The sequence below is a fragment of the Lactuca serriola genome, chromosome 9 (assembly GCF_051521515.1).
Source record: "Lactuca serriola cultivar US96UC23 chromosome 9, Lser_US96UC23_V15, whole genome shotgun sequence".
NCBI lineage: Eukaryota > Viridiplantae > Streptophyta > Magnoliopsida > Asterales > Asteraceae > Lactuca > Lactuca serriola.
Genome location: NC_136416.1, coordinates 178640740 through 178657438, shown reverse-complemented (window position 1 = coordinate 178657438; position 16699 = coordinate 178640740). Strand labels below are relative to the sequence as shown.

General features: G+C 39.9%; 1 protein-coding gene across 1 annotated transcript; it reads left to right on the top strand.

Moving 5' to 3' along the window:
* Positions 1–14983: 14983 nt before the first annotated feature.
* On the top strand, positions 14984–15907 carry LOC145073214 (putative germin-like protein 2-1). Its single transcript, XM_079019776.1, has 2 exons — positions 14984–15140; positions 15256–15907. The coding sequence occupies exons 1-2, from the start codon at positions 15029–15031 to the stop codon at positions 15789–15791; spliced, it is 648 nt and encodes a 215-aa protein (XP_078875902.1). The 5' UTR covers positions 14984–15028; the 3' UTR covers positions 15792–15907.
* The last annotated feature ends 792 nt before the right edge of the window (positions 15908–16699 follow it).

Sequence of the window (16699 nt, the reverse complement as noted above, 5' to 3'; positions counted from 1 at the left end):
TCTATAGACGACGCGCAAAAGAGTGTCGTCTCTCTTTATGACAGGGCCTTCCTTGACGCGCATTTGCACGTCGTCTGAGCCCTTTACGATGCGCAATAAGCGTCGTAATAGGCTGTTTTTCTAGTAGTGTTTTGCAAATTTTTAGACTTATATTTACTACTTATTGTGGTGCGATTAAGCAATAAGCAATAAACAACCTATTTTTTCCATATCCAAACACCCCCTAAGTTTGTGCAAGAAATAGACATAGAAATCTCAAAGACAAACCTAAGAGTGTGCAAGAAATGGACTTAGAAATAACAAAGATAAATTTAAGTAAATAACCCACTTGCTTTATAAAGACTAGAAATTCAAGCATCAATTTTTTCAAAAAAAATTAATATGGTCCTTGGTGTTTCGATTACTTACTAGGTCGGTCAACGACCTATACAAATTTAATTTTCTATCATTTTAACTCTTTTATTTTAGTTGTCAAAATTAAAAATGAAATGAAATAATCCCCAACCCCATCCACCTCACTTTGTGCCACTCACCTCCCGTTCCAATCCCTTCTATTGTCACCTTCCACCACCACAGTTGTCAACCAGAAGGTGGTTAGGGTTTTACCCAAACCTATTTGCATCATCTATCTTCAACATATCCATCTATTAACAAATAAAAAACTTCACAAAATTCAACCCTAAATATAGAAATCACGAAGTTCTTTGGTCTCACGACCAGCCTTTCAAGATTTCGTTAACTAAAAGAAAATGAAGTATACATAGTAAAACATAAAAATCTATGTTTGAAAAAGCCACATAAGAGCTTCTATTGACATTCATTGGTAACTAGAAAGTGAGAGCATCAAACATACAAACAAATATGTCAAAAATACAATGTCACGAATAGAAAAAGAAAATGTATGCATGTTGTCTACTACTTAAAACACATTAAACACATGTAGCTACATCCATATCAATAACAAATTACATACAAATTGAAAAATCTTAGTTTCATGGATTAAAGAACAAAACCATATGTTGCTCATGACATAAGACGGTCGGTTTGAATAGCCGATTACAACCACATGAACACAAAGTAAAAAAAGTAGAGTTTCAAATACCATTCTTTATTAATCAGAATCAACTCCTAAAACTCAAAGGTGGCTAACCAGTTCATAATTAAACAAAAACCCTAATATGACTCATAATTATGATTGAAATCATCTTTATTAAGTGATAATAGAAATCTAAATATTTTATTAATAAAGGGCATAAAAATTCATAATAAAGATAAATCTTAACCGAAAAAATTATAAAATAAAATAACCTTAATAAAATTAAATGGTTGATTTATCTTACAAATACCTTACATCATCTTCCTAATAGTGAAAACAACTTATCATCGAGCGTACATCTCTCATCCATGGTTTCCAAAGGAAAAACAACTTCCACACTTTAAAACGAATATGGATAAATCAAACAAGACAACATGCACGATTGTAGTTTCAAACTACATATATTCCTACTGATTGTCTCAATAAAGGTTAGTAGTTGCAACCTTTATGAAATTAAGCACCAGACAAACCTAAGAGTGTGCAAGAAATAGGCTTAGAAATCACAAAGACAAATTTACATACATAACCCACTTGCGAAAGACTAGAAGTTCAACCATCAACTTTTTTAAAAGGATTAATATATGGTCCTCGGTGTTTCAATTTGTTACTAGGTCGGTCAACGACCTATCCATATTTAAGTAGCTATCTGTAATAAGGAAAAACACATCATCTCAATTATGTTGAGACGTATTATATATAGCCAAAGATAAAAGAGGAATATCCAAAGGATAAATACATAGATTACACAACAGAAAACGTAAAGAGATATGTATGTTAAGATTTATCTGTAACATTTAAATTATGTCTGGATTTATCTCTAATATCCCCCCTCAAGCGAATTTGTGGTGTACATAGACAAAGCATGGATCGAAAAAATTCTAACATTGAACATAAAAGGCTTTCGGTGAAAATGTCATCATCCTAAAGAAGCTTGGTAGGCACAAATTTCATGCGTAGCTTCCTGAAAGAAACAAGCTCTCGGATAAAGTGATATTCAAGATCGATGTGTTTGGCACGCTTATGTGAAATTGGATTTTGAGTCAAGAACAAAGCCCTTGAGAAAACGTAGAATATGCTTAAAAACTTGATAATGAATATTAGTAGGATTTTTTAGGAACTGACTAACTTGATTAACAACATAGGAAAAATCAGGTTGAGTGATGGTGGGATATTGTAATGCCGCGAAAAGAGACTAATAAAGAGTGTGATCTGAAAACGCAATACCCAATAACATACAAAATCAAAAATTTAAGCTTCATGGATTAAAGAACTAAAGCATGTGTTACTGATGACATATATATTAAGATGCTTTCTAGACAAACGGTTTGAGTATCTTATTAGAACCATATGAACACAAAGAAAAGAAAACTGATTTTTAAATACCATGATTTATTTATCAAAATCAACTCCTAAAAGTCAAAGGCTTCTACGTAATGTATAATTAAACTAAAACGCTAATATGACTCATAATTATGATAGAAATCATCTGAATTTGGAGATAATATAAATCTTAATATTTTATTTATTTAGGGCATAAAAATTCCTAATAAAGCTAAATCTTAGCAGAAAAACTTATAGAATAAAATAAATTAAATAAAATTAAATCTTTGATTCATCTTTTTAATACCCTCCATCATCTTCCCCATAGTGAAAATGAGTCGTCCTCGAGTCTTCATCTCTCATCTACAGTTTCCAAAGGGCAAACAACTTGCACACTTTAAAACAATACAAATAAATCAAACAAGACAACATCCTACTGGTTGTCTCATTTATGAGTTCTTGAGTAACCTTAGGGGGGTCACCATGTTTATAAAAAATGCAGCATATTGTAACACTAGTGTCGTTATTTAATTTTATTGAATTTCCCTTAAGAGTTATAATAAATAAAGAAATAATGTTATAAAATAATTATGAACAATTATATAAAATAAAAAGATGTATTTTGTTTTGGGAAAGGACTAAAAACAATAATTTTAAAACTTAAAATGTTAAGATCATGGAAGGAGGGACCAAAGTTGCCAAATTCTTTTTACTTGCTTGAAATCACATGGGGGAGGAGATCCTTCATGGAGGCCGATGGTAAAACTTATCTCCTTTTCATCCCATGTAAAACTCTTAGACCATATCGTAACTTGAATGTCCTGTGACCGGTTTTGTTGTGTTTCTTGCAAAGACTGTACCGAGAAAGTAAAGAAATATGAGGAAGAGGGTAATCAAGTGGAAGACAATGAGACAATAAGGGTCATATGAATTTTCCCTTCATTAAACCTAAATTCTGCAAAAGAGAACTTGATTTTTTCAAAAACCAAGTTTTAATTTACATGCCTTATGTGCCTATTAGTAATAGATTATATCATGTCGTGCGCTTTAAAAAATTAATAAGTTAAACAACTATTATTTGTTCTTGACGAGTATGGTCCTTATGGTTTCGATTACTTGCGTGATCGATTCATAACTATGTAAAATTATAAATTGACTTTCGCATAAGTTCAAATACGTTTTTTATCCTTTGGTTTTACTTTTTAAAATTCAGAAAGATAACAAATAAACCCAACCCACCCCACCTACCTTACCTTACATAACCATACCTACCGCCATTCCATTAATCTCTCTTGTTCGGTTGCCCTCCACCACCACCACCGTCACCATCACCATCCACAATCACTATTTCAACGAAGAAGGTGTTTAGGGTTTAACCTACCCCTATTTTTGTTATTTGTCTTAAACCTGACCATTAAAAAATAAAGCAACGACCTCCCCATATCCTTGACAACTAAATAAACGTTATAAAGTCCCATGGTAACTTGCAAATGAGAACAAAAGATGTAACATCCCAACTATCAGGTTTCATTATTATTCTTTCTAAATTTTCAAGTTTTAAGGTCTACTCGATGAGTTGACTCTATGACTCGTCGAGTAGTAGTGGGACAGGACACATCATTTAATGAGGGACTCGACGAGTCAGCAAGAGGGACTTGACGAGTAGGAGCTGGTAGAGGAAACCCTATATTTCAGGGTTTTTGCACCCTATATATTGGACCATTAGCACCTCCCACTGTCCTCTATCACCCCTTGAGAGCCAGAAACCCTAATTTTCGTGAGTGTGAGCTTGGAGATTGTTTTGGAGCTTTCGGAAGTGATTTTTGTGAAGGAAATTTGTAGATCAAGCGGCTAGCATCAAAGATTTCGTGTGGATCCAGAGTCTACTTCGGCTTGGGCACGTTTTGGAGGTAACAAGTGGTTACCTTGACCACTTTTCTTCTAGAATCTTTCATATGTGAACATTAGGGCTTTCTTTAGCTATTCATGAAGGGATTATGGTATGGGAGCTAGATCTGAAGTTAAAACTTCAGATCTGAACCTCTTTTGAGCCCTAAGTTCATAAAGTTCTTAAAAGTGTTATGAAGGAACCCTTGTTTATGAGTAAAGTCCTATTTCAAGCTTAGATGTGGAATTTGAGACATGAAAATATGTAAAGGTAGCAACTTTACATTTCTAATACACTGTAGGGACCTAGATCTACTGATTGGATCAAAGGGATAGCTCATAATCGCTTGATCATAAGAATATGCATTTGGACTCAGCACGTCTGGGAGATGACTCAACGATGCGGGTAGGGTTTTGTCCAAAATGGTCCCGCATGGACTCGGCGAGGTCTGGGAGATGACCCAATGAGTCAGTTTGAGTTCCAAGCACTGGATCACGTATCGAATCGGCGAGTCTGCTTCTAGACTCGGCGAGTTGAGTCGGGAAATTCTAGAATCAGTGGGGACTCGAGGCAGAGAAAGTTATTTTCAACAAATAGGTCAACATGGACTGTTGACTACCGACCAGTGACTTGACCTTTACTATGAGGTGTCCTGTACCTCCCAAGGGTTTTGGTAATTTGGGTAATTATTGCGAGGACCAATTATGGGTACAGGCAAGGTGGTTGGAGTTATATTTGGAGGTGTGGACAGTATCATTCCGAGTTGTTAGCAAGGTGAGTTATCCTCACTATATTAATAGGGTCTAAAGCACCAAGGTCAGCCCTTTAGTTTTTATTTGGTTATCGTATGCTATATGTGGTTATGATCTGTTAGAACGGTATCAGGATAGATAGTACGTTGTTATGCTCTTATGACCTGTAAGGATTGGTACGTTAGTGACCTGCTAGGTCGGTGCTCTGGTTATGAGGGATTGCTAGTATTGATGATTAGTGAGATAGTTATGTTTGATACGTGTACATGCCAGTATATGTTAGTTATGTCCACATGGTTATTTGCTTAATGGTTGGGTTGAGACGGTCCTGCTTTATGCTGAAGGCAACATACCCTACGAGCGGTCTGTAGAGACTGTAGGCCCGCGCGGCGGTACAATCATGACGAAGGCTCGACATAGACCCATATAGACTGTAGGCCCTGCAGGGCGGTCTAGTCAGGCCGAAGGCCCAGTATGCATGTTGTTGATTATTTGTTGCGGATATGGTGTTGTCAGTGTGGTTTTTCGTATTTTGGGGTAGCTTACTAAGCCCTCGGGCTTAGAGTTTTAGTTTATTGTTTCAGGTACTCCAGGAGATCATGGCAAGGCAAAGGCGTGACGGTACCGCTCAACATCCTTATGATTTTGTTATTGGGACACTCTGATGAATAATATTTTGAAAACATTTTGTAAAACACTATTTGGTTTTATGGTTGAAAAAGTTTAAATTTGGCTTAAAATTTTTGGATGTTACAAAAGACATACAATGATTCTCTTGAAATTCATCATTAACTAGTAAGTGTGAACCTAAAACATATGAACAAATTATCCCGAAAAACAATGTGACAAAAAATAATAAGTAGAAGTGCGAACGTTGTCTATGGCATAAATTAAATTACATGTAGCTACATCCATACAAATACCTATACCATACAAAAATACAAATATAGGTCTCATGGATGAAAGAACAAAACCTTGTGTTACTAATGGCAAAAGGATTAAGATGACACAATTCCCTAATCATTAGAACTCGTTGGGAATGGAGTCGAACAAGGGGACGCACATATCTCTTGATCAAGCAAGGAAGACAAGAATCACTTTGAAATAATTTATTGTTTCTTGATTTTTTTCATAAATTTGATACATGTTTATGGTTGGATGAAAACAGATTGAGACAAATTTCGCTAATTTTAGAGTTGTTTAACAATTTAACCTGTCCTCAATCTTCGCCTCTTTGCTCCATGTTCTATCATCGTTGAAATCTAGGGCGAACTTTGATCCAACAACCCCACACAAATCGACATTGGTGGTTGGTGTGTTTTATAAAAAGGTTAATGGAAGAGACATATATGATTACATGTAGGTAGTTCTTTCCAAAATCTTCATTAGAAAGCATACATAGCGATTAGGCACATCAAACATGGTTATTAATCTCAGCCCTTGGTAGATCAAACGACGTTGATTAGGCATTGTTATTTAGCAACCTACCCTGTTTTTTCCTAGTAGTTTATTTTTATGGGCCTTGTTTTTCAAATTTTTAGACTTATATTTACTGTTTCCATTCATACTATAAAATTCCAATATACTATTTGGTATAATTTATCTTACTTTATATATTCAAGAAAAATAAGATTTTTTTTATTTTATATTATTATTATTATTTGGTAAATTTAAACTTCTAACTAATACAAGTAATTTACAAACAACTAGAAAAGATACTGTGTTTAGGGTATGCATCGCGACTATAGTTGACATCATTAATGTAGTTGTTTTGGGTATGCATTGCAGTTGTGCATAATCAAGATCTCATAGCCTGAGAATGTTTGATTCGACCTTAGGGTAGTATTGGATATTAGAAAGTCTATCGTGTCCAACGTTATGTGTGGCTAGCATACACTAATGATGCAGGGTTGGTGGAAGTTTCATGGATGGGTGGGTCGTGAGAAGCCGTGAGGCCAGTTGTGAGATAGTTTCACATTCCTCTAGGAGTGAGGGTTTAGCGCTTGCTATGTTGATGTTAATTGTCAGGGCATTATGGTGATACTTGAGAAAAATATGGGTAGGTGTGGAAGATAGCATGGGCCCATCCTACTGAATGTACAGGACCCATACGCATAGCAAGGAAGTTACAACTCCTAGTGTTTATGGAAATTGGTCTCCCGATATTATGTTGTTTATCTGACGTCTTGGGTATATTTTCAGTATGGTGATGACGAGATGCTTTATGACTGGATCAGGATCAGGATCAGGAGCGAAGGCCCAGATATGCCTATTGCACCTGAGCCCGTGGTGCAGATAGGGACAGAGGAGTTGGATGCAAGGATTCGGGAGATCCTGCACGATGAGGTTGCTGTTGCGTTTCGAGCGCAACTACCAGAGATGTTCGACTCGATCAAGACCACTATGGTCGAGTACTTTGATGAGTATTATGCAGCCTTAGCAGAGACGGCTGCCGCTGCAGCCATGTCGGCTGTAACAACGGCAGGAGTTGGAGGAGGAGCTAGCCAGGCTTTCCAGTACTGGGACTTCAATAACATGAAGCCCCCGACATTTGATGGTACTCAGGATGCGATTAGGGATATGAGGTGGTTATCTGACGTGAAGGGTTGTTTCTTCACATGCTCATGTCCTACTGACCAGAAGGTCAGGTGTGCCCTGAACCTGCTGAGGATTGGGGACAAGGACTGGTGGAGGCTGACGACTGAGTCGTACACCGATGATCAGAGAGCTGCTGTTACGTGGGAGCAGTTCAGGGATATGTTTTGCACGCGCTACGTTCCATGCATGGAGCGAGAGCGGCTTGCTCAAGAGTTTTTGACATTGAGGCAGGATGGAGAGTCGATGATGGAGGTCACTCGCATGTTCACAGAGAGGGATATGTTTTGCCTGGAGTTTGCTTCAGAGCAGTCTCAGATGACTCGTTATCTGAGTATGCTCAAGACCGATATCGACAATTTTTCACCACACAACGTTGTGATACTCTCCTGGATCTTCAGGAAGCCGCGAGGCGGTGTGAGTTGGAGATAGAGCCGTAGTTGAAGGAGCAGCGTCAGGCTCTGACACAGTCTCAGCCGGCACTTAAGCGGTCTAAGACCACTTATACTAGGACCGGAGGTCAGTAGAGCCGCACTTGTGGAAAGTGTGGCAGGCGTCATTCTGGGATTTGTCGAGCAGGTAGTGGCTGCCACAAATGTGGCAAGGAGGGGCACTATGCCCTGGACTGTCGCCAGTCCGCCCCTCCGGTAGATATGAGGATATGTTATCACCGTCATCAGGTTGGTCATGTGAAGACCAACTGTCCGCATTTCGCCGCCATGCCAACACAGGTTTCCACACCAGCTATTTTGAGGATTGCGGATGGGAGGCAAGTCAAGGCGGAGCCTCCAAAGTCTCACGGGCGTGCCTTCCAGCTCACGGCTGAGGAGGCCAAGGCAACACCGGATGTGGTTGCTGTTATGTTTCTATTCTTTATTTCAGTCATTATATCTGTGTGATGCTTATCTGTTATACCTATGTTTTGATACATTTTTAGTAAACTCGTTGCCTGCTTTGGTTTTATTCGACTTGAGGGAGATTCGGTCGTTTGTATCTCAGACTTTCAGTAGGGGGTTCAGTGTACCAGTAGATGAGCTTGAGTGTCCGTTGCGAGTTTCTATCGCCAACGAGCACGGGGTTTCTGCTTCTTCGATCTACTGGAGATGTGAGTTGGAGATTTTCGGGGTATCCTTCCCGATATATTTGATTCCTATTCCCATGGGGGAAGTATGTGTGATCGTGGGGATGGACTGGCTCAGTCGATTTGGAGCCATGATCGATTGTGAGGGACAGCGAGTAGTAGTTCGAACCCCAAGGGGGGGAGAACTGGTGGTATATGGTGAGGGCACCAGAGTAGGATCAGGGTTTTGTTCAGCAGCTAGGGCTCGACAGTATATTCAACATGGGTGTGCCGGTTATTTAGCGTATGTGGTGGATACGCGGGTCATGGACCAAACTTCAGTTTCAGAGGTCCCGGTGGATAGAGAGTTTGCTGACGTGTTTCCAGAGGAGTTACCCGGAGTGCCTCCGGAGATGCAGGTTGAGTTTAGGATTGATCTAGTGTCGGGTGCGACTCCTATCGCTAGGGAGCCGTACCGGTTGGCACCACCTGAGATGCAAGAGCTATCGTCTCAGTTGTAGGAACTGCTAGGTAAGCAGTTCATTCGTCCGAGTAGTTATCCGCGGGGAGCACCGATCCTTTTCATCAGGAAAAAGGATGGGTCGCACTGGATGTGCATTGACTATAGGGAGTTGAATAAGTTGACGGTGAAAAACTGTTATCCACTCCTGAGGATAGATGATCTTTTCGATCAGTTGCAGGGTGCATGTTGGTTTTCCAAGATCGATTTGAGATCCAGATATCACCAGATCAAGGTGAGAGAGGAAGACGTGGAGAAGATCGTGTTTCGAACTCGTTATGGTCATTACAAGTTCGTGGTGATGCCGTTTGGGCTCACCAAGGCACCGACAGTGTTCATGGATCTGATGAATCGGGTCTGCAGACTGATGCTTGATTGCTCAGTCATTGTGTTCATAGATGATATCTTGGTGTATTTCAAGACCCGAGAGCAGCACGGGGAGCACCTCAGGGAGCTATTGGGACTTTTAAGGCAAGAACGACTTTACGCCAAGTTCTCGAAGTGTGAGTTTTGGTTGCGAGAGGTCCAGTTCCTTGGGCACCTCATTAACCAGGAGGGGATTTTGGTCGATCCAGCCAAAGTTGAGGCGGTTCTGTAGTGGGAGATTCTGAAATCTCCCTCAGATATCAGGAGCTTCTTAGGATTAGCACGGTACTACCAGAGATTCATTCGAGATTTCTCCAAGATTGCATTACCCCTCACTCATCTAACGAGGAAGGGGGTGGACTTTCGGTGGGGCCCTGAGCAGCAGAGGGCGTTTGAGACCCTCCGGTAGTGTTTATGCGAGGTGCCAGTGTTGACACTCCCCGAGGGAGTTGAGGATTTTGTAGTATTTTGTGATGCATCTATCACAGGTTTAGGGGCAGTCCTCATGCAGAGAGGACGAGTGATAGCCTATGCATCGCGACAGCTGAAGCCGCATGAGACGAGATACCCTACGCACGATCTGGAGTTTGGAGCAGTGGTATCGCTCTCAGGATTTGGAGGCATTACCTATATGGGGTCCGTTGTACCATATACACAGATCACAAGAGTTTGAGGCAAATCATGGATCAATCGAACCTGAATATGAGGTAGCATAGGTGGCTAGATGTAGTCAAGGACTACGAATGCGAGATCCTTTACCACCCTGGTAAAGCGAACGTGGTTGTAAACGCCTTGAGCCGCAAGTCAGCTGGGTCTTCTACCCTAGCAAGGTGCATGAGGATAGGAGTGGATTCCCCGCTTGTGAGCTTGATTAGAGATGCCCAGGTTGAGGGCATGCGGTCAGAAAACTGGAAGTTAGAAAGGGTCAACGGCGAGAGCGCCCGGTTTGTTCAGGATAGCCATGGATTATTGACCCGATATGGTCGGTTTTGGGTTCCGATGTCGGGTGGGGTCAGGCAGAAAATGATGGAGGAGGCTCATAAGTCTCATTTTTCTATACACCCGGGGGCCACCAAGATGTACCACGATCTGAGTTTGAGTTACTGGTGGCCATGTAAGAAGCGAGAAATCGCTTGGTATGTCGAGAGGTGCCTGACCTGTAGAATGGTCAAGGCCGAACATCAGAGGCCGCATGGTAAGCTGCAGCCTCTAGAGATTCCCATGTGGAAATGGGAGAAAATCACGATGGACTTCATTACGAAACTGCCAAGGACGGCGAAGGGGTTCGATGCTATATGGGTCATCGTGGATCGGTTGACCAAGAGTGCCCATTCCTTGGCTATTCGGGAGAGTTCGTCGGCCGAGAAATTGGCCGACATGTACGTCCGCGAGATTGTCTCTCGCCATGGAGTTCAAGTCTGCATCATTTCCAACCGAGATGTCAGGTTTACCTCTCCTTTCTGGCAGAAGTTCCATGAGGAACTGGGTACGCGGGTGCACTTTAGTACATCGTTTCATCCTCAGACTGACGGGCAGAGTGAGCGGACCATTCAGAACCTCGAGGATATGTTGAGGGCATGTACTATTGACTTCGGAGGGAGTTGGGATTCTCATCTACCTCTTGCATAGTTTTCATACAACTACATCTATCATTCCAGTATTGGCGCCCCGCCTTTTGAGCTGTTGTATGGTCGGAAATGTAGATCCCCGATCTGTTGGGGTGAGGTTGGACACAGAGTGATGGGTCGGACGGAGGTAGTTTTGCAGACTACCGAGAAGATCCAGTAGATCAGACAACGGCTGTTGACCGCCCATAGTCGACAAAAGAGTTATGCTGATAGACGCCGATCGGATTTGGAGTTTCAGGTTGATGACATGGTACTCTTGAAGGTATCGCCCTGGAAAGGGGTGATTCGCTTCAGAAAAAATGGGAAAGTTGGGTCCTCGCTACATTGGGCCTTTCCGGGTCTTTGCCAGGGTTGGTAAAGTGGCGTATATGTTGGAATTACCGGATGAGCTCAGCTGGATTCACAACACCTTTCATGTTTCGCAATTACGGAAGTGCATTATGGACCCGGAGGCAGTAGTGCCACTGGATGACATTCAAGTCGATGAGGGCCTGAATTATATTGAGAGGTCGGTTGCCGTTTTGGAAAGGAAAGTGAAAGTCCTGCGAAATAAGGAGGTTTCGTAGGTGAAGGTACAGTGGGAGCATCGGAGAGGATCCGAGTGGACATGGGAGCCGGACGTTGAGATGCAGGAGAATTACCCGGAGTTATTCACTACAGCATACTTCGAGGATGAAGTCTAAGTTAAGTGGGGGAGAATTGTAAAATCCCAACTGTCAAGTATGATTATTATTCCTTCTAAATTTTCAAGTTTTAAGGTCTACTCGACGAGTTGACGCTATGACTCGTCGAGTAGAAGCGGGACAGGACACGCCATTTAATGAGGGACTCAACGAGTCGGCAAGAGGGACTCGACGAGTAGGAGTTGGCAGAGGAAAACCTAAATTTCAAGGTTTTTGCACCCTATATATTGGACCATTAGCGCCTCCCACTGTCCTCTATCACCCATTGAGAGCCAGAAATCCTAATTTCCGTGAGTGTGATCTTGGAGAGTGTTTTGGAGCTTTGGGAAGTGATTTTTATGAAGGAAATTTGTAGATCAAGAGGCTAGCATCAAATATTTCGTGTGGATCCAGAGTCTACTTTAGCTTGGGCACGTTTTGGAGGTAACAAGTGGTTACCTTGATCACTTTTCTTCTAGAATCTTTCATATGTGAAGATTAGGGCTTTCTTTAGCTATTCATGAAGGGAATATGGTATGGGAGCTAGATGTGAAGTTGAAACTTCAGATCTGAACCTCTTTTGAGCCCTAAGTGCATAAAGTTCATAATAGTGTCATGAAGGAACCCTTGTTTATGAGTAAAGTCCCATTTTAAGCTTAGATGTGGAATTTGAGACATGCAAATACGTAAAGGTAGCAACTTTACATTGCTAATACACTCTAGGGACCTAGATCTACTGATTGGATCAAATGGATAACTCAGAATCGCTTGATCATGAGAATATGCATTTGGACTCGGCGAGTTTGGGAGATGACTCGACGAGTCGGGTAGGGTTTTGTCCAAAATGGTCCTGCATGGACTCGGCGAGGTCTGGGAGATGACCCAATGAGTCAGTTTGAGTTCCAAGCACTGGATCGCGTATCAAATCGGCGAGTCTGCTTCTAGATTCGACGAGTTGAGTCAGGAAATTCTGGAATCAGTGGGGACTCGAGGCAGAGAAAGTTATTTTCAGCAAATAGGTCAACATGGGCTGTTGACTATTGACCAGTGACTTGATCTTGACTATGGGGTGTCTTGTACATCCTAAGGGTTTTGGTAATTTGGGTAATTATTGAGAGGACAACTTATGGGTATAGACAAGGTGGTTGGAGTTATATCTAGAGGTGTGGACAGTATCATTCCGAGCAGTTAGCAAGGTGAGTTATTCTCACTATATTAATAGGGTCCAAGGCACCATGGCCGACCCTTTAGTTGTTATTTGGTTATGGTATGCTATATGTGGTTATGATCTGTTAGATCGGTATCAGGATAGACAGTACGTTGTTATGCTCTTAAGATCCATAAGGATTGGTATGTTAGTGACCTGCTAGGTCGGTGCTCTGGTTATGAGGGATTGCTAGTATTGATGATCAGTGAGATAGTTATGTTTGATACTTGTATATGCTAGTATATGTTAGTTATGTGCACATGGTTATTTGCTTAATGGTTGGGTTGAGGCGGTCCTACTTTGTGCTGAAGGCCAACATACCCTACGACTGGTCCGGAGAGACTGTAGGCCCGTGCGGCGGTCCAGTCATGTCGAATGCTCGGGATAGACCCATATAGACTTTAGGCCCTGTAGGACGGTCCAGGCCGAAGGCCCAGTATGCATGTTGTTGATTATCTGTTGCTGATATGGTGTTGTCAGTGTGGTTTTGGTATTTTGGGGGTAGCTTATTAATCCCTCGGGCTTACAGTTTCAGAATATTGTTTCTTGATTTTTTTCATAAATTTGATATAGGTTTATGGTGGGATGAAAATAGATTGAGACGAATTTCACTAATTTTAGAGTTGTTCAACAATTTAACCTTTCCTCAATCTTCGCTTCTTTGTTCCGTGTTCTATCATCGTTGAAATCTAGGGGAATGGTGAACCAACAACCCCACATAAATCAACATTCGTGGTTGGTGTGTTTTATAAAAAGGTTAATGGAAGAGACATATATGATTAGATGTAGGAAGTTCTTTCCAAAATCTTCATTAGAAAGCATACATAGAGATTAGGTACATCAAACATGGTTATCAATCTCAGCCATTGGTAGATCAAACGACGTTGGTTAGGCATTGTTATTTAGCAACCTACCATGTTTTTTCCTAGTATATAAATTATTTTTATGGGCCTTGTTTTGCAAATTTTTAGACTTATATTTACTGTTTCCATTCATACTATAAAATCCCAATATACTATTTGGTATAATTTGTCTTACTTTATTTATTCAAGAAAAATAAGATTTTTTATTTTATTTTATGTTATTATTATTATTTGGTAAATTTAAACGTCTAATTAATACAAGTAATTTACAAACAGCTAGAAAAGATACTGTTTTGCTAAAAGGATCGTAAATGTGTGTGCAATACATCGGTATGAAGTTTATATCTATAATCCATAGTATTTTGCATCTGTCGGTGAATGTAGTAAGTCTGTAATGTATGTTATGTATGTGTACAAGATATTTTCCACGTACACCTTCTTCCAACCAATTTTGATATGTGTCTAACCAACCAGTAATACCCATTATGAACGGATTATACACATAAATGGTTTTCGATAATTGTGCACCTTTTTGTATTGCACGGAGGCTAATCTTTTGTTTCAAGAAAAGCCTAGAATGCATCAATTGAAAAATAAAATATACATAAAGCGTTCTTTAACCATAATATTTATCTGGTATGGAAACGGTCAACATTGCTCTTCAAGACTTTTTGATTTTCTTAAAAAATGATCGAAGTAGAAATTTTCCATGCATAATAAACATTCAACGACGTTCCATTAAAATGAATCCTAAATATGGATGTGTTATGAAAAAGTATATAAGTAAATATACTAAATGGAAGGATCTTAGACATATAAGGTTCGTAGTTGCAACCTTTATGAAATTAAGAACCAAACAACGTAAGTTGAATGTATCTTGCTTCTAGAAATTGAACAGCAAAATTTGAATGCATCTCAAGATGATAATTGATGACGCTATGATGGTATTAGTCTTGATCTTCCAATATTTTTACTATATAAGCATTGGGAGTTCCATTCTTTATTTCATAGATTTCCCAAGCTACCATAATTAAGTCATCAAAATTAAAACAAGTTTTCGGCTTCTCAACAATGACGGCTCATTTGCTTTTATTTGGTCTCTTGGCGGCAGGTTGTTCCCTTGCGTTTGCTTCGGACCCTAGTCCTCTTCAGGACTTCTGTGTGGCAGACCAAAATAGCAGAGGTAAGAATTTATTTGTGAAAGTCGAGAAACTCTCCAGCATTTTCATGCATGATTTGAAAACATATCATATTTAATTGTGATTAATAGTTTATTTATTTAATTTTTTTCCTCGTAGTATTCGTGAATGGCTTGGTTTGCAAAGAGTCAAGGCTAGTACAAGCTGATGATTTCTTTTATAGAGGACTGCAACTAATGGGAAATACATCGAATGCTGTTGGGTCTGCTGTGACTCCAGTGACCGTAGAAGAGTTGCCAGGACTTAACACTCTTGGTATCTCAATGGCACGTATTGACTTTGCACCACAGGGTATTAACCCCCCACATACACACCCTCGGGCCACTGAAATTTTGACTGTTATGGAAGGCCGTATTCTAGTCGGATTTGTCACGTCCAACCCTCAAAACCGACTCATCACAAAAGAACTTCAGAAAGGCGATGTTTTCGTGTTCCCAGAAGGCCTGATTCACTTCCAGAAAAACGTGGGAAATGGCTATGCTGTTGCTATTGCAGCTTTGAGTAGTCAAAATCCAGGTGTTATTACCATTGCAAACGCTATTTTTGGGTCAAATCCCGATATCGCTGGAGATATTCTTGCAAAGGCCTTTCAAGTTGACATCAACCTCGTCTATCAAATTCAATCGAAATTCTAGCTTTTAAATGCTTTTAAAATGTTGATTTTCTTATCAATGGTGTGGTATTTGTTATGCTTATATATGTTGTTATATTTAAAATCGAATAATATATATACTACTGTCATAGTGATTTTGATTTACTGATGTGGAATTAACTACTTCAAAACTAAGAGATAAACTATATTAAAACCCAAGGGTGTGCGAGAAATAGACTTCGAAATCACACAGACAAATTTACGTAAGGGTGTGAAAGAAATAGACTTAGAAATCATAAACACAAACCTAATATCGTTCAAGAAATAGACTTAGAAATAACAAAGATAAACCTAAGAGTGTGCAAGAAATAGGCTTAGAAATCACAAAGACAAATTTACATAAATAACCCACTTGCTTTAGAAAGACTAGAAGTTTAACCATCAACTTTTTTAAAAGGATTAATATATGGTCCTTGGTGTTTCAATTAGTTACTAGGTCGATCAACCAGCTATGCAAATTTAAGTAGCTGTCTGTAAATAAGGAAAAACTCATCATCTCAATTATGATGAGACGTATTACATATAGCCAAAGATAAAAGAGGAATATCCAAAGGATAATTACATAGAATACATAACTAAAAACATAAAGAGATAAGTATGCTAAGATTTATCTCTAATATTTAAATTATGTCTGGATTTATCTCTAATATCCCCTCTCAAGCGAATCTGTGGTGGACTTAGAACAAAGCCCTTGACAAAACGTAGAATATGCCTAAAAACTTGATAATGAGCAGTTGTAGGAGCTTGTAGGAACTGACTAACTTGATTTACAACATAGGAAATATCACGTCGAGTGATGGTGAGATATTGTAACGCAGCGACAAGAGACCGATAAAGAGTGTGATATGAAAACGCAATACCCAATGTCGTAAATAACTCATGTGGAGCAAG

Bases quoted from the DNA above. Each gene is read 5' to 3' on its own strand.
- LOC145073214 (XM_079019776.1), top strand. From the start codon at position 15,029: ATGACGGCTCATTTGCTTTTATTTGGTCTCTTGGCGGCAGGTTGTTCC. The intron at 15,141-15,255 runs GTAAGAATTTAT...TTTTCCTCGTAG, and splicing joins GGCAGACCAAAATAGCAGAG to TATTCGTGAATGGCTTGGTT.